This window comes from Xenia sp. Carnegie-2017, unplaced genomic scaffold (assembly GCF_021976095.1).
Source record: "Xenia sp. Carnegie-2017 unplaced genomic scaffold, XeniaSp_v1 HiC_scaffold_23, whole genome shotgun sequence".
In the NCBI taxonomy this organism is placed as follows: domain Eukaryota; kingdom Metazoa; phylum Cnidaria; class Anthozoa; order Malacalcyonacea; family Xeniidae; genus Xenia; species Xenia sp. Carnegie-2017.
In genome coordinates this window covers 9,617,102-9,635,195 of record NW_025813486.1, presented here as the reverse complement: position 1 = coordinate 9,635,195, position 18,094 = coordinate 9,617,102, and the positions used below count along the sequence as shown (strand labels likewise).

Below are 18,094 nucleotides of genomic sequence, written 5' to 3'. Positions count from 1 at the left end.
GCGTGTATCGTAAAAAATGTACCGTACTTTTCAAAATAACAAAAGATGTTTCGCTTGCGCGTAAAATTCTCAATAAATACTTCGAGATTCACGAATTAAAGCCTCCTAAGCCACATCTGTAAATTTGCTTGTTTTTTTTATAACTTTCAAATAGAAATAATTTGCATTTGCAATTTCATTTGACTGTAAAAAATTTTGTGAAAATATCTACTTAAAATTTGGTATGCAAGTACGTCATGGCCGCCATGTTGGATATTTTAACAAAGGATTTTCTTTATTTACAATGCAAATGTCATCCAACATGGCTAAACTTCCATTGTTCTCTCACTCCCAAGAGAATGGTTGTACACCACCTATATGAATTTGCTTTCTTCAAATTGGGCTAATTAAACAATTTTTCTCGCTCTTTAGATTTATCGTTTTTGTAGTGTACTGTTTTTCATAGCACTTTGAAGTTTGAACCAATCATATACTCTGATCATGTAGGTGGATAAGGATTAAATTTTTATAAACAACTAGCAGTGCAACTGGTCTGCCTGCTATTTTCTCATTGATATTTCTCGAGTAAGGATGTCTAGCTGTTGAAGTCAAGGTTTTCGTTGGGTTGGTGAAAAGTTTGGGAAAGGTCTTGTTAGGACGTTCGGGCAGATGATACAACCTCGGTGTCTTTTGAAGAAATTGGTATTGATGAAATTATTCTATAGACAAAATGGATAACGATAATTTTGGTGAATAACGATAATTGATGAATCGTTCGGAAGATCATTCTGTTGGAGCATGGATTCTTGGCGGTAGCTAATACCTAAATTACGAATATGAAGATATCGTTGTACGATTTTCGTTGTAGTTAAATGGAAGAATTTGAATCGTTTTAATGAATGTAGGTATTTGTAAGGTAATCGCGATTCTCATGTCTAATGGTCTGCAGTTAAACATTGCGTCATCATGCCCGGTATCTTCTAGAATAAAAACAAGCATGAGCAAGAAACGTTAATTTTTTGTCCTAGTGAGATTTAAAAAACAAAAACGGCGTTTTGTTTTGTTCGTCATTCGGTTTGTGCTTAGTCATGCTTATGCTTATGCTTGTGCTTACGTCTAATCTCTCAGGTTTTGCTTTTATTGTCTTTGCTAAATACTTTGTCGTCACTTGGCTTTTTATGCTTTTGGTATTTTATTGTGGTATTACAATGTGAGTGTTTGCAAGACATCATTGGGTAACTTTGGCATTGAATGAAAAAAATTCTATGACGTCAAAATCGTACCCCGAGTGTCCATGCTTAATTTCAAATACAGTCATCAGTTCGGAAATTCAGTTTTAAATCAAATAATTTAAAAAGTGCTTGCCATAATGAACTGTTGATAATCGCAGAACATAAAGATGAAAGATGGCAGCGATGTGAGTGATATCATAATAACTCTTAAAATAAGAATGGATAAACAAAACAAAAAGTATGATGTTTAACATACGTACTAAAATATTTGATCAAAATTCCATTTAAACTACCAAGAGTATCTGTAGGAAAGATACAGACGGTTAATGGAAAAATATTTAAATGTTAATACGATATCTCCATATTATTATATGTTTCTAGAACACCAAGTCTTCGTCAAGATGTTGCAAAAAAGGGAAATAAATTATCCATGGACACAATATGTTCTTTCTTACCTTGATGTCCATTCTTCAAGACTGACCAGAAGAGAGTTGTACCTCTAGTAGTCTACGAAATAGTGCTTTTACTTGTTAGCAATAATTGGGAGATTTGGGATTAAAGGGATGTGTTGCCGGCATGTTAACTGACTGCATGTTAACTGACTGCATGGCATTTCTATACCATTGAGGAATGTTACAGAAGTTAGCACAAATCAGTTAACATATGCTTGTTGACATGTCAATGTGGATTATGGAGGCTCTTCTTGTGAAAGTTCAAATACTTGGTCCTTGCATGTGAAATTAAAACGAAATTTAATTTACAAGTGATTTCTAAATGTTGCAAAAAGAAATTGCAATACGCTGGCAGAGTATTGCAAAATCTTTAAATGACATTTGGTCTCCGTGAACTTGAAGTGATTATCAGGCAAGCTATCGACGTTAAATATTTACTCGTTTTATTTACCTATAACTAGCATTATTATAACATTGAGGGATGTTATGACAATGAAATAGTGAACACAAACATTTTCTGATAAAGTTATTTGAAATATCCGACAGCAATTTCATGTAAACATCGAAGTAAGCCTTCCGTTCGCAGTTTACAGCTCTCTTCTGATAATCATTGTAAAGTGCGAGTCTCTACAGGAATTTTAAAAGATCTTCTGCAAACACTGGTGTTACAAAATACATGTGAACCTCAAGAGTTTGTCACGATTGTAGTTTTAATTGTTATTCTTACAGATGTTCCGACATGGCAACGGTGGCAAATTAAAACTGCGGTATGTGTTTGTTTTTAATTTGCTAGTTTGTTTGTTTTATCATATCTCTAACTTGTTGCTTACTATTTTTCAGATGCGGAGGACAAGAAGATAAAGAAGAAGAAGTCAGGAGTGTAAGTGTGTTTTTGTTCATCAAATCTAAAAATTTGTTGCTTGTGTCTCTTTTAGAGCCATGTAGCCTACCATGGACACAACGTAGCCATTCATATGGTGAACGTTCCTTACGGTAAGAATAACCAGTTATTTTTAAATCGTTTTTAGACTAAGTAGTGTCATTTAAAAAAGCAATTTTTTGGAAAGACAAAATCTTTGACTTCAATTCTTCGATCGGTGTTTGCAGATGATCTATTAGAGATTTTCAATATGTCAAAAGTTTATAAATATCTAGAGCAAAATCAAATTTTAACACACCAAAACAAAAATATGGACATGAATGAGTGTTTGCAAAATTCTTACTTAATTAGAGAGTTCCCTCGCTCTCTAATTCAGAAAAGAAGTTCTGCATAAAGTCAATGTGTTCCAAAACAGACTTCTGCCATCTATTTTGGAATACTTTTGCACAATAACTACTGGTTTAATAGTACCCATGCAAGGCAACTTTAGAAAACATATCGTATAGACCGTTATACAAACATTGTAAAAACTCATGAGAAAAACTATGAGCAAACAACAATAAATAAACAAAAACTAGAGCAGTTTCAGCACGGATAATTTATTACATTTTTATCAATTATAAAACAATTTCAAGCAATTTGAGGCAAAAACTGGCCTTCACGAGATCTTTAAAACTTGTATTATTTCGCGTTTTGTGCATTTCACATCACGTTTTATTACAATATTTGTACCTTTTGGAATTAGCTTGCTCACTTCATATTGTAGCTATTTCATGCATATTTCCGAAATGCTTGTAATTATTATCAAAATGATGTAATAAAACTTGGTTTTAAAAGGTACAAACACAAAAATCCAAGTTTTAGAGATCGCACAGTCCATATTTTGACTCTGGGTGATTAAACTGGATTACTTTGTTTATGAGTACGTTTGTTGCGTAAGGCCTATTTTGAAGGACTATTAATAAAGGTTCATTCACTGGTTAAAGATCTTGCATTTTTAAAAAAATTATTATCAGCTGTACCAGAGAACGTTTAATAGAAGTTTTTCGAAGTGTCTAAATTTTTTTGATTAACTCTGTGTATTTATCACAAATAAAAATGAAATAATCGACATTTTCATTTATCATTTGTGCATTCTTTAACACCATGAGCTAATTCCAAAAGGTATTCGGTATCTGTGATTTTTTCTCTTGGTTTGCCTCTGCCGCTGCCCAACAGTTGTTCGCAGGCGTCGATACGTTCCCACTGCTCAAAAAATACAGGTTTTATTCCTGAAACGAGAGGGCAGCATTACTCATTGTCCAAGAGAGAAAAGCAAATTTATTTTATGAAATAATTTAACGATTTAGCGACTAACCTCGAGATTCCAGAATTGCTGAGATGGCTAAAAAGCCTTTGTTCTCTGTCCTGATGTCTGGCACATTTCCTAGAAGTTTTGAATAAATATAAGACGCATATTCAGGCCAAGTACTATTTTAGTTCTTAAAACATATGAGCGTAGAGTAACTATAACGAGCATGCGCATAGAAATATTAGATAAAGCACAATTCAAAAACAGAAAAGTAAACACGAAATTCGAGTTGTATGTTTTAGCAAGAGACAAGAAATAAAACTTTGGCCAAACCACTTGGTTTGATAATGACTTTAAAATCAAGTCGAACTATTGTTTTAAATCTTGCTTATTGCAATTACAACTGAAATATTGAGTTTACAAGATGATCTTTTTTGGAGTGTGTTTTATCATATAATTCTTCAAATTGTCGGCTGGAAACGGTTATTTGGACAAGTCAATCACATATAAGGGTTCCAGTTTTCGTATGATCATATGCCAAAACTTTCTACGTGGGATGTACGTATGTCAAAATTTATAGTTTTCAGAAGTAAGAGATGGTATGAACAAACACATGGACTTACATTAATACGGAGTTTGATATGATCGACAAACATTGTGAACCTTTGGAAACAGCAAATTCATAAAAGCATAAATTTCTCAGTTTATTCATAATAAAATTACCTTTATTGATGTCGTCGACTACAATTTTCGCAGTTTCCCTTCCTTCGTTTAAGGTTGCCAAGATGACACCACTCGGCCCAGTCCGCGCCCAACCACAACAATAAATACCTAATATAAAAATAGAGAAATTTAGGAAAAAAGACGTCGTGCCGTGCCAGGACTATACCACGCCCTTTTTAAGTAATTTTCATGAAGTGTTAGACGGCAAAATGGTAGCTAAAAGTCGCTTTGGACGACGTTACGAACAAAAGAAAATGGGCCCATTCCCACCCCCACCCCAAGCACAATGATCTTAGATATATACCTGGCATTCCAGTAACGTGGCCGTTGTTAGTTTCACATGAGATAACACCACGTTCATTATCAAAAGGTAGATCGTCATCTATAGTTGTACTACGATAGCCGATACTTCGGAATATCTAGAAAAATCAAAGATCTCTGCCAAAATGACCTTGCATGTTTGTAGATATTGATTGTATGAGGTTACTTCAGCACAAGTTCATAACATTGGGAATAAAATTTCAATACAATGCAATACTTATTGAACTCTCCCAAAAGACGCTTTTCAGAGCCAGTTACAAACCAAGCAACAAGACTGTAATTACTTTGTTTAGTAGAATATTAATTTTTGTATTAGATAACCCCCCTCTTCTAAATTATTGTAAAAACAAGCCCTCTCATTATATGTAGTTATAATAAAACACTTCCTAAATGCTTACAAGACCACAATTTAATATTTCAATTTTGCCACTGCCTTCAGCTCTCACAGAACCATGGGGATCCTAATGAACAAAATCGAATGAGGTCACAAACAAACGCTAAAACAAAGGGGGTGATCAAACTGGCTTTACAAACGGAACGAAAAATTTATTTATACAACCTTAAAGTAGTTTGTAAAAGCTAAAAATTACAAAATAAACATTCTGACTGAGTAAAAAACGGAAGTTACAAGTTTGTAGATGTAGATCGTTCAGGTTAGTAAAGTCTTGAGAACTGTTGCTGGTTTGTTCACTGATGTTCATAGTCAAACCAGGACCACCTTCATCTACAAACATGCAACGAAACTTCCAACCTCGATCAGATTGTTGACTTCAAACTTTATGCCCGAGACATTTCCCATTTCAGAGCGGAGTATTTCGACAGGACTACGACAGAACTTCAGTTTAAATTCTTTCGTGAAAGAGCACGTTTCGTGTTCGGGAGGGTTTCTGAAAGAAAACGTAATGAGACACGTGTTAAAGAAGAACAAGGCTTTATTATTTTCCATTGCATTTGAGAAATCTTGAACGAACAAAATGCAATACATAAAAACTTACAAAGCAGTTTTACAAAGTAGCTCAAGCAATCGACGCTTTTGCCTAGGGACTTCTAGCAACAAAAAATAAAAGTTGAGCAGATAAAAAAGATTAAGCAGAGGAATGCTATAAAGAAACTTGGCCTCTTGTCATAAAATATCACCTGACAATCGCTCGTTCAAAGGTAGAAAATCTTCTCTTTCGAAAACTGACCGACACCCTGGGAGTTTTAACATCTCGCGAAGCTCTTTGATCGTAAATGAAGTCTGGAAACAAAGACAATCATTGCTTTGTAAAACAAAAACTAAATAATGGTACCCTTTATACGTACATTCTCCAACAAGCTTAGTGACTGAGCTTCTATAGCTAGATTTAATCTGAACATTCATTACGACTTATGACAAATAAAAACATTTTGGAAACTTTGTAATAAGAATTATTATAAAATAAACACAACAAAACGCGTGCACTGATTGGTCTATAGCTAGGTTTGCATTAGCCTGTGCAAAACGATCTGAGCTCAACCAATCAAATCGATCAATCAATGAAACTCGAGCTTCGGTCTCGGGCTTGCACTGATCTGCTCTCGCGTTCTCCCAAAGGTCTCTTCGGTTTGCATAAATCTTTGCAAACACGAAAAACATCTTTTATTTCTTAACTGAAAACCAATTATGCAAACCTTAGCACACTCTAAGCTGAGAAACAAGGAAACAAACCTGACGTGGACCTCTACGACCAACAACATAAACCTTTCTCACTTTGCTTTCACGTAAAGCTTTCAAAGCGTACTCACTTATGTCGGTTTGCTAAACATAAAGGAAATATGTGTGTTACTGAAAATGAAAAAAAATAACTTCTTGTGAGTATTATACTGTACGTGACCACATCAACTCAACAAAAGTTGGGTTCTTGATACACATGCGGTGGTCACATAACTCTGAAGACAACAATCGCTTATGTCCTTAGAATGTCAAAATGTCAGTCAAATATGAACAACAACAGTTCTTCTAAAGACTGCACTAACTTACATTATCTTCATCCACTAAATTAAAATCAAAAGATTCAGTGGAGCTTTACAAAGTGCTTTTACTCTTTCGCCCTGGGTTAGCCCAGAGTATGTAACACTGCGTTGGATGATTCCTCCAAATCATATTTGTTGTTCACAATTATCTTTACCTACCTAAACATGCAATTAAACCCCTCGTGACGTTTATCTTTCCTTACCTCGAGCATACTGACAGGTTTGAGTAATATTCTTGAAACATCTAGTGCAACATTTCCTTGACCAAGGATAACAGCTGTTTCTGAACTCAAATCTGGCATCAACTGAAAATGAACACGAATGCTAACTGAACTACGCTATTCAAGAAACATTTAATAAAAGTGACGATTTTTTTAAAAGCAAACATGTTTCGACGTTAACAAAATGCCATCTTCAGTGCAAAATAATTAGTGCTATGAAATAAGATTCATTTTTGGAAGAAAGGATATCAAATGAGCTTTTCATAGATTCGGCGGAAGTCCGGTAAAGAAACCTTTCCTTCATACGTTTGTGCTAGGTCGTAGATAATGATACCATAATTTCTGAGTAGCAGCAAATTCAAAAAACATTTAATGAAAACGACGATCTTTTTAAGAGCAAACATATTTGGACATTAACAAAATGCAATCTTCCGAATCTATGAAGAGCTCATTCATATCGTTCAGAAATTATGGTTCTATTCAAAAACATCAATGAACTGCAGTTGCCAAGTATTTACATTATCTCCTTGCCAATGACAATAAATTTGTTAAACGAAAAACAGCAGAGTTTTGTGAATCTCTGCAGCAAAAATTTCAACACTTACTTCCCTACTTGCTGGTAAACCATTGTACCATTCCACAAAACTTCTGGCAGAATAAACACCATGAGTATCCTGGCAGGGGAGATGCAATAATTTAAACACAATGACAATGATGAGGAAAACACTAAGAATTGGAATTTTCAAACCTCTCCCGGTATTTCTAGCTTTCGGTCATTTTGAGCACCATAACACTGGAGTAGAGTAAAAAATAAGAGAAAGATAAACATTGAAATAGACTTGAGATGGTGAAAGTGAATTGGAAGGATTTAGTAACTAAGATGGTATCTTTAGTGCAAGTGCATGCTAAAACATATGCACAACATAAATACAACATGGTACAACATGATAGTACATGTACATGGTACAACATTGTAAAACTTGGTACAACATAGTACAACATGGGTTACAACATGGCACAACAACATTAATTACCAAAATCACTGCATCATAACAGGATTTGAGTTCCTTTAACAATATATCCTTGCCAATATTGACATTGCCAAAGAACTGACATCGTTCGTTTTTAACTGTTGCAGTAAACTGGTTTATACAATTCTAACAAAGAAAATAAAATAAAGTTTGTGTATTTAAATACACTGCAAGTTCAAAGAAATTCAAAGGTACGTATAATTCCTTCACTTTAAAAATCATGATTGTGAAATGTTATATACATACACACTTCCAAACTAATCATTTTACACAAATAAATCATCAATACGTTTTATAAACCTTCATCAATGCAATGAATTACTCCAATAAATACTAAGAGTCATATGAAAGAATGTTTCATGCAGTGGGTGTTTGAAATTAAATGTAGATATGATCTTCGCACTTTGTTGGACAATTTAAGCAATTGTCTCATGAACCTGAAAAATTCAATAACCACTAACCACTACATTTAATTTAAATACTAAGAGTTTTAAATACTATTTGTGAGCAGTGAAAAGCAGCACCTAAATACTTGGAAAGACTACAAACACAAAAAGAGTGTTTATTAACCTTTGTCTCTGGATGATCAGGGGCCACACCATATCTTACCAACCCAAATGGTACAGGGAGCTTCTCATAAATATCAACATGTATACTTTGGTGAAACTTAAAGAAAAAAAGTATTAGGAGTTATTAAAGATTGAATATTCACCTCAGTATTGTAAATTGTAAATTTTTATATATTTATTAAAGAAAGTAATTCTACTCCTCGTTTTTCAAAGGAAAAGCAACATTATTGCATCATAAAAGAAGAAATGGTGTAGCTTTGATAGAGATTCAGCTGTGGTATCGTTAAAAACTAAAAAATTGAAGATTTTGGCATAGCATCCCCTCCTTAAAGCCAGATTTTTTATCTGTTAGGAATCTTTTCTTCCGTATCAAGGCAATGATCAGATTCACCATGGCAGTATCATGCAATATATATATGTAAAGTTAGAGCTGACTTATTCGCTCTTGGGTTCTACTGTCACCCCAGTATCACCAAAATCTTTGGTGGATAATGGAAGTCCACAAGAATTAAAATTATAATGGTTCAAACCAGACCTTCAATAAATACTGTGCAGTATAGAAACCTGCAGGACCACTTCCAACGATGCAAACTGCAGTTTCCCCATTTCTTAGCGTAGAAAGGTTTTTCCAACATCGACGTACAAAATTGCCTGCATTAGGAACATCTATGAATGCAAGTCTCTTGAAAATATAATTGTGCGCATTTAAATAGTTCATAAATATCATGAACGCTCATATAAACTCGAGCATTCATAAATACTTGTTTCAAAATAATATTTTAATATTATAATTATGCTTTCTCTCCCACTTAAGATTGCATCATTGTGCAATTGTGCTTTCATTTTGTAAATCCATTAATCCAAATACAACACTAATCCAAGGTAGGCAAGCGGACTAAACTAAAATCCAGATAGGTCTAAGTGGATTTCAACAAAAATTGATCTGTTGGAAAGTGTAAAATGAGAAAAACGAAAAATGATTCATTGAAAATGATTTACATCCAAATAAAGCATTGTTTATTTTTGGTTCGATATCATTTTGCATAAGTTGTTTCTGCATTTTATTAAACCAATCCAGACATCTAATACATTATTTTCTATATTATTTTATAGCCTAATTTACATTTTTGTGTGGCTTAGAGACTTACTCTACATTTCAGAAGTCAGTCTAAGCCTTTGAAGTATACGTATTAGTTAATTTCAAAAGAAATATTATCGTATCTTCTTAGTGTTGTGTCTTAGTCATTGAGTTACTCTTTCATATTCAAAGAGATCTCGTTAAATTTTATCGTTTTTGAGCGGCTAAATATTGTTTTTATACCATAGCCATTATAAAACCAAAGCAAACCAGACATTGATGACATTGCCCCTTAGGTGGATTGCCTATATAACCAGTTAATCCAAAACTAAAGTCCGATCAACAAATTATGAGTCTGATCTAATCTAATCACTGTTATTATTTAACTTTGACAAATTAAAAATTAAGATGGCGAGCGGCCGTGAACGTTTGGCGAGGAAGTGCTCCGTCAAACGTGGCCGTTCTCTCATCAACGACGAGCTTCAGGCACGTTTCAAACAAATCAAGACAATCTTACAGAAACGTCCTGAAGACTACAGTCAGGAAGAGTTAAACGCATTGGGTGAATCGCCAGAAATGGTTGTCGAAGTGAAGAAGAGAGCCTTGCGCCGGGATAATGTGAAAGCTAGGATGGCCGAAGTATGAACTGTTTCATTTGTAATATACGAAGGAATACCTCTTGTAAAGTGTTTCTTGATTTTCCTAGATATGTGATTCACCCAGCGAAATATTAGATAAGGCAGCAAAGTTGGCAGTTGCCATCAAAAACGCCAAGTTCCTAGTTGTTTATACGGGGGCTGGTGTAAGCACGGTAAGTTGCAGTTAGAAAACTCAAGTTTACAACATCGATAATGAACAATTGTATGCTATTGAAGTATAGCACTATTGATATATATATTTTTTATGAATATTAAGCTATATGTTATTGCTATTTTAGCACTTTGTTCAAGTTTCTGGTCAATTACGTCAAGCTATTTTTTAAAGGTCATGTCAAGAGCAATTTAAGGCACCAGTTGGCAGACCAGTTATAGCGACGCAATCTCTTTGATTCTTACTGTGCATGTCATATTTATAAAAATATTTCTTTGTGCAATCGGTAAATGATTTCTTTGCGTTTCTCACTTAGGCTGCGTCCATACCAGATTACAGGTAAACTTCAAAGAATTGTGTTGTATTCGAAGATTTTCAATGACATCAAATACTCGTTATTATGTAGTGTACATTTCAACTGCGTAAGGGTCAAATTGTTGTTATTTTTTTAACCTTTGCAGAGGACCTAATGGCATTTGGACTAAATTATCTAAAGGGGAATCAATCCAGTAAGTTTATAGCTAAAATACGTAAATCAGGGCTCAAAATAACGGCCAGTCAAAGGACAAAAACCGCTCAAAAATGCTTGTTAACCGGCCAATTTTTTACCTCGCCGTTAATTTTAACCGACCACAATTTTACCTCTTTCCCTAAATTACCAAACTATAGTCGTGCGGTGCATGGTAACATTTCGAGAGCTTAAAACGTCAAACGCGAGAATTTGTTTTCTCAAAATCTTTTAACGTTCTTCGGTGCAACTTATCCATGAATTGAAGGGCTGTTTAATGATTGTAGCCTTGGAGTATTCTTACATATGTGCCTTTTTGTAAATGTAGACCGTCCAGGTTAGTGGAGTCCTGAGAAGGACTGTTGTTCTTGGTGTTGAAAAATGTTTCCACGACCTTAGCAGTATAGTAATCTTCAGAGTCAAGCAAGAACTACAAGTACAAGCTTCTTCACTCTCTTTACTCTGAAGATGACTACCTTCAGGTTGTAGAAACATCAGTCAACACCAACAATAATAGTCTCAAGACACTACTAAACAGGACGGTGTACAACTGCAAATATTCACACCATTTATGTGTATGTAATTTGGTGCAATCTCTCAACAAATCCTAATCAAACCATGAATCACAGAACAAAATACCTAAGCCCAATTTTACTTGTAACCATTTAATATATCGTTTTAAGACCAAACATTTTTTTGAACTTGTGTAGTATTTCACAAATTTTTTTTTCAGAAGCTGTGCAAACCTTTCTGATGCAGAACCAACATTGACACATATGAGTTTGTTGAAGTTGTATGAAGAGGGACATGTAAGAAAATATGTTTTTAATGTTTTTAAAAACTTAAATTTATCAATGAATGATGTCTTGGGTTTTCTATAGAGTTTGACCTGACATCTTGTATTAAGTAAATAAGGCTTATTTCACCAATCACATCTATCAACTTCTGTAATGTCATACATGTAATAGTGATGAGCCAACAAGTATGTTTCAATACATGCATGAATACATCCGAGTTTTAATGACTTTGTTAAAGATAGTCATAGGTATGAGACAAATGATTTGTGTTTTGGGGTAAGGTCTACATTCCTAGACTGAGTATTTTTGTACTCATGTGTAAAAGTGTTAGAAATGTTTTTTTTCCAATTTTAAAATTTTCCTATTAGCAACAATATAATCTGCTCATTATGGATTATTTCAAAAATGGTCAAATAGTCAGCCTTAATGACAGCTAATTGGCTCATCTGTAGTTCAGTAATCAGTATATAGCTACTGTAGATGCTTGAGCTTCTGTACTAAGCACCATATAGTACTTGAAACAAATGCTGAAGTAAATTTTTCTCAGGTGAAACATGTTGTGTCTCAGAACTGTGATGGCCTTCATTTACGCAGTGGATTGCCTGTTGAGGCTTTATCAGAAGTACACGGAAACATGTATATGGAAGTAAGGGATTGTTGTTGATTTGACATAACAAAACAAGTATGCATGCTAATACTTCATATAAATCGTGGGATTACCATTGACTTGTTATGGCTACACAAACATGGTCATACTTCATATATTAAGTACATGATTACCATTGATTTCTTAAGACAACACAAGTATGCTCATTCTTCATATAAAGCACCATTGATTTGTTATGGCTACCCAAACATAGTCATACTTCATATAAAGTATAGTATTACCATTGATTCGTTAGTGCTACACATTAAATTACTATAGCTACACTAACATGGTCATACTTCACCCAGGGTAAGGTATCACCATAATTGACAATAGCATGTTTCCCCTAAATATTGTCCAACTTTTGGACCTTTGCAGGCTATCACAGACATATCGGTAGGGACAGAAGTGTGCCATAGTTTCTTATGTATAAATAATATTTTAGAACAACGTTTAAATCCTATATGACCACGTGATATAAACAATGTAGAATGTTTATCAAATAAACGCCATTCTTTCTTTACTTAAGGTATGTACTGAATGTGATCCGGAGCGTACTTACATTCGTACATTTGACGTAACAGAGAGGACAGCATTACGTCGACATAACACGGGAAGGAACTGTCATGTCTGCGGGGCGAAACTTCGTGACACTATAGTTCATTTTGGGGAGAAAGGATGCCTTGAATGGCCTTTAAATTGGCAGGGTGCTATTGATGCGGGTAAAGCAACAGACTGTATTCTTTGCTTGGGTTCTAGTCTTAAAGTAAGTGATGCTTAAGTACTGATAATTTTCCCACTTGACACAAGGATACAAAAAATGGTTTAAGATTATAACTTAGCTATCAAAATATATCTTCGTCAGCAGTTCGTTCGGTATATTTCAGTTTGGCTCATAATTGTTTAGAACTTAATGGAAGAGTAGAAATCCACATTGCTGGCAACCTGAACATACACTATTTGCATTGTTTCATTTTAAACGGTACTTGTAATGTACTGTAGTGTACTTTTAGTTTACTTTCAATGTTCTGCAGTGTACTTTTAGTGTAATTTTGTGTACTTTCAGTTTACTGTAGTGTACTTTTAGTGTACTTATAGTGTACTTTAGTTAGTGTACTTTTAATGTACTTTTGTGTACTTCCAGTTTACGTTTGTGTACTTTTAGTTTCAAGTTTTTAAGACCAAAGAGTTACTAGTCGTGATTTCTTAGTGCATCCCCCGAACCCTCTTTTCCTCTCCCTGTATACAGAATGTTACCAAATATAATCTTTATCTGACGAAAAGAACCGAAATAGCTCCCGAAAAAACAAACAAGGGTGTACGTTCCAAAAAGCTTCCAAGATCTTTTGCAAACATATAGTTTGAAGTGTCATTAAATCAGACATCAAAAGTGTTCATCATTTGATCTTTTGTACTTTCTACTATTCATGATTTAAATGTAGAACGGTGTAACGGAATGAAACATATGTATACGGACATTTCTTACTGTGGCTAAATTTTTTATAGGTGTTAAAAAGATACAGCTCATTGTGGGGGATGACTCGTACGAAAGCAAGAAGACCTCAGTTATACATTGTAAATTTACAAGTACGCGATTTAATCCTCGATTATACTTTAAAAGAGCGTGTTGTCTGTGTGTTGTTTTTATTTGCATACAATTTTATATCAAGTTATCCCTTCAAAGGGTCCCTTAAACATTTTTCATGTTTTAGTGGACACCTAAAGATACATCGGCAACCTTAAAAATTCATGGTCGATGTGATGAAATAATGCAAATTGTCATGGATCGTCTTGGCTTGTCAATACCTGAATATAAAAGGTAAAATGTTTGAACTTTTCAGTTTTTAACAATGCACCTTTCCGACGGTTTGGGGCATTTGTGAATCTGATTCTAGTTATTCAGAACGATTTTTTATATAGGCAGAAGGCATAACAGTAATGTATTAACCATTTTGGGTGAGAAAAAAGCATAACAATCGAAGAAAAGCATGAATACTGGCATGTTGTTGCGCTAACGGCTTTTTTGCAAGGATTTTTACGGGCTTTTACCGCATGACGGAATATTCAGGACGGATTCCAGCTGCATAAAGCGCAAAAAAGCAAGCCATACCAATTTTTTTTCTGTTATTTTAATTACATGTTGGTTTTGCTGCCTTATAATCACTAATCACTATTATTTTTGTTGATGGATGAAATCTCCCTAAAACTGGCTTTTCATATTCATTTACAAGTTATATACGTAAAAATGGAATAAAAATGGAATATAAATTTAAATGTATAAAATTACGATGACGCTAAATGATAACATAAAACATTGCTTTATTATAAATATGTGTTAATTCAAAGGCAATAACGAATCTCTTCTAGAATTTCATGATACACATGGAATCATAAATATTTTAAAAATAGCAGTTAAAAGAATTCTGTGACTTGCAGTTTTCTTCACTCAATGTAGCTAAAATGTGAACGAGATATTCTTTGGTTAGGTGGTTTCATGTAACGAAATGCATACTACTTAAATGCATCTACGTAATAAATTGGACGGCTTTCTCCATGCGATCAAAAAAAGTCCTTTGAATCCGAAAAGTGTATTGTTTAATCTCAAAATTACTCGAGAAGTGAAGTTTCTTGAATTAGTGAAGTTAGATTGAATGAGAAGTGAAGTTAGATTGAATCATGAAAATATTGTAAGCTAAAAAAAAATTATACTATCCAAAATGAATTAAAATTTTATGACATAAGGGTTCAATTTAGACGATACAAATGGCTTTGCTTGTTAAGTGTTATCTTTGTAAAAACTATTATTAAAAAAGTATATAATCCCTTTTTTCCATGAAGCCCATGGGCACTTTTGTTCATGTTGAGAGAGTTGCATTGTTTAAGGAGGTTCTCGTTCATCACAAGAGAGTTATGAGAAAGTTACATTGTAAAAGGGAACCAGTAAAAAACGTTTAAACATGCTTAGACTTGGTTTAAATTATAAGTCAAAAAGCAGAAGTTGTTTGAACCTTTGAAACATCCTTGAATGTTCTACTCTCATTTATGAAAAGAATTTTTGTAAAGAAAAACGACAAATTTTGAAAACAAAAAATCCCAATTTCGGTACATGCCTCCGATACCCCGAGATAGTTGAGCACTAGAGCTTTGCATGTCAATAAAGGGAACCAGATAATTCTTGTTTGCCATGATGCCCATGGATGGTTTTCTCGTTTGCTCGTGATACATAAGAAACAGTAAATGAGAGAGTTAAACAAAATAGATGTAAACCAATAAAAATTGTATTAAACATGTTTAAGGTTGTCTTAAATTAAAAGAAGTTAATTGAAACATTACTTGGTTTATTTTATGAGAAGAAATCTTGTAAACAAAAAGATTCGAAAGCAAAAAACCACGTTTTCGGTTTATGCTTCCCGATACCCTCTAAAGCGTAAGGCACTAGAACGCCGCATGTTAACGTTTCGGTGGAAGATTTCGGCCCCTCCACGCTATCCTACTTGGGGATGCCAATACGTAGCAAGCTTCCGCCCATCAGACCCCGAGATCACCTGCGATAGGCTTTGCTCGGAGTACGCAGGGAGAGTACGGTCGCGACCAAGGTCTGGGCCCCTAAGCCACTGCATACACATAAATTCAAAGGCGTACGAAAGTTGTGGTGTGATTGACATCGTTTACACGCATGCCCAGATGATTTCTTTGATAATTTGCGACCAACCGAGCTAATTGCCACAAATGTAGTGCAAATACATCTAGTAAGTCGTTGCCATGACTATGAACAATTAGTCAAGTGGGCATGCGCAGATGGTTTCTCCATTATATTGTTAAAAGCATGCTATTTACTTCAAAATCAGTGCTATTAGATGCAGTTGATTGTTGTCATGACCATGAACCTAAGCAGCTGGTCAAGTCGACTGCGCATGCTCGGATTAATTATCAATTAATTTGTGAAAGAGCTCTAAAATTGGTGCGTGTAGATGCGCAGAGCAAGTTTTCAGTCATATATTTTTGGCATGCTCTTTGTCTTCTTTAGCTTGTTTTGACAAATGCATATTAATCTCATCAACACTGTGTCCGACCATTTGATTGTCCGAATTTTGTAATTTGATCTCGTATTTTTGACACGTGTGTTTACCGTCAGAAAGGTGGATTGGTCTTTATGATCGTATTTGTTCCTACTAGGCTGACAGTAGCTGAGGGTTGACTTCTTTATAAGTACCAGGCATGGTAATTTAGTTCAGCCGCTACTCCCGCGCGATTATTGACCAGTGTATTTATGAAATATCTATGAAATATGAATATTATGTTGCTCTTAGACCGCCATATTTACATATGCAGCAAGAACGAACTTGTGTGGTATGTATGCCACTGACTGGGGATGTACCACAGTCTTTTGCCTTGGTCGAGACCTCTGTTCTACTTGTCCTACGTAGCTATGCCTAGCCAACGTTTATTGCGAATGTGCCTTAGCTTGATAACGTTAGAGTCATAACAGCTTAGATTATAAGATTTTTCCTTTTTTGTTCAGGCAAAAGGATCCAGTGTTTCACTTGTCTACTCCATTGCGAAAACACGAAATACACACAAAAAGCACCAAAAATCTTGAGCTTGAAGCAGCTCTGCTTGTCAAACAAATTGAGTCGAAGGAAGAAAAAGAAAAACTTTGTTTGGAAAACAACACCGAGGGCGACGTCGATGAGATGGAAGGGTGGGTTGACAATGGACTTTTGGGAGCAGGATGGTACGGAAAGGGTTGTGCAAAGTTAAAGAAAACGAAAAAGCGGAGAAAATTGAAATGAGATTTGGGGGGGCGTGTCATTGGAGTAAAATATGGTCAAGCTGTATCAGCGATTTTTTAATGCTTGCTTTTAAACTTGTACATAATTTTGATCTGCCTTTCTTGAAAGGAACGTTTGAATTGTTTGCGTAAATTACATACGTATGACTAGGACAGTTTTTATCATGCATTTAAATGTCATCAATAAAAATTTCGGTTTTTGAACGTCAAGAGATTTTGTTACAGTAGTTTTTTGATATATTACCGCTGACATATATGACAAGAAGTATGAAATGTATGATTACCACCAATTAGAATTAGCAGTTAGCGCCCTTTTTTACCAGGAAAATGAATGTCATCATTGTCATTGGTGGATCTAGAGTACGTGAAAATAATTTACTGCTCCTCGTTCGTGGATTTATATACATGCAAACACCTTATAGACAACTCTATTGGTAAGATGTTATTCTTTAGAAAATCATTTCCCGTAATTTTCATCTTAAAGTACTTTGAATTTGAAATTAGCGATTAGAATTTCTTTTGACTAACACTGGATCAAACCACTGAACAATAGAAGCGCATTGGACAGAGGACACAGGAGTCGCGATGGTATTTTGAATTTTTTTGACTGATGATAAAGTAATTCAGATATTACACGAGTTGAAAGCTCTTGCATGCCACAAGTTTTTCTTGTGCGTAGCATCGTGATTCGTGAAAGAATTGTTCAGATAAAATATATTTCTATTGCTCTGTTTGGGTGTGCTGTGTTGAGTAGTCAAGTCATGCGCAG

The 18,094-nt window shown here is 34.6% G+C and overlaps 2 protein-coding genes across 3 annotated transcripts; one reads left to right on the top strand and one right to left on the bottom strand.

Moving 5' to 3' along the window:
- Positions 1-3,126: 3,126 nt before the first annotated feature.
- On the bottom strand, positions 3,127-9,503 carry LOC124448472 (NADPH:adrenodoxin oxidoreductase, mitochondrial-like). 2 transcript variants are annotated; one of them, XM_046999486.1, is made up of 15 exons: positions 9,230-9,503; positions 8,696-8,791; positions 8,129-8,251; positions 7,843-7,887; positions 7,700-7,768; positions 7,077-7,178; positions 6,569-6,658; positions 6,016-6,118; positions 5,874-5,925; positions 5,630-5,765; positions 5,277-5,339; positions 4,862-4,976; positions 4,558-4,665; positions 3,901-3,969; positions 3,127-3,814 (listed from the first exon to the last, which is right to left on the bottom strand). In XM_046999486.1, the coding sequence occupies exons 1-15, from the start codon at positions 9,419-9,421 to the stop codon at positions 3,660-3,662; spliced, it is 1,518 nt and encodes a 505-aa protein (XP_046855442.1). In that variant the 5' UTR covers positions 9,422-9,503; the 3' UTR covers positions 3,127-3,659. The 2 variants fall into 2 exon arrangements, with proteins under 2 accessions (XP_046855442.1, XP_046855443.1); XM_046999487.1 differs by lacking the exon at positions 5,277-5,339.
- A 653-nt stretch (positions 9,504-10,156) lies between these two features.
- Positions 10,157-17,535, top strand: LOC124448473 (NAD-dependent protein deacetylase sirtuin-7-like). Its single transcript, XM_046999488.1, has 10 exons — positions 10,157-10,411; positions 10,479-10,583; positions 10,899-10,921; positions 11,044-11,091; positions 11,824-11,899; positions 12,435-12,533; positions 13,063-13,299; positions 14,040-14,120; positions 14,246-14,352; positions 17,056-17,535. The coding sequence occupies exons 1-10, from the start codon at positions 10,181-10,183 to the stop codon at positions 17,324-17,326; spliced, it is 1,278 nt and encodes a 425-aa protein (XP_046855444.1). The 5' UTR covers positions 10,157-10,180; the 3' UTR covers positions 17,327-17,535.
- The last annotated feature ends 559 nt before the right edge of the window (positions 17,536-18,094 follow it).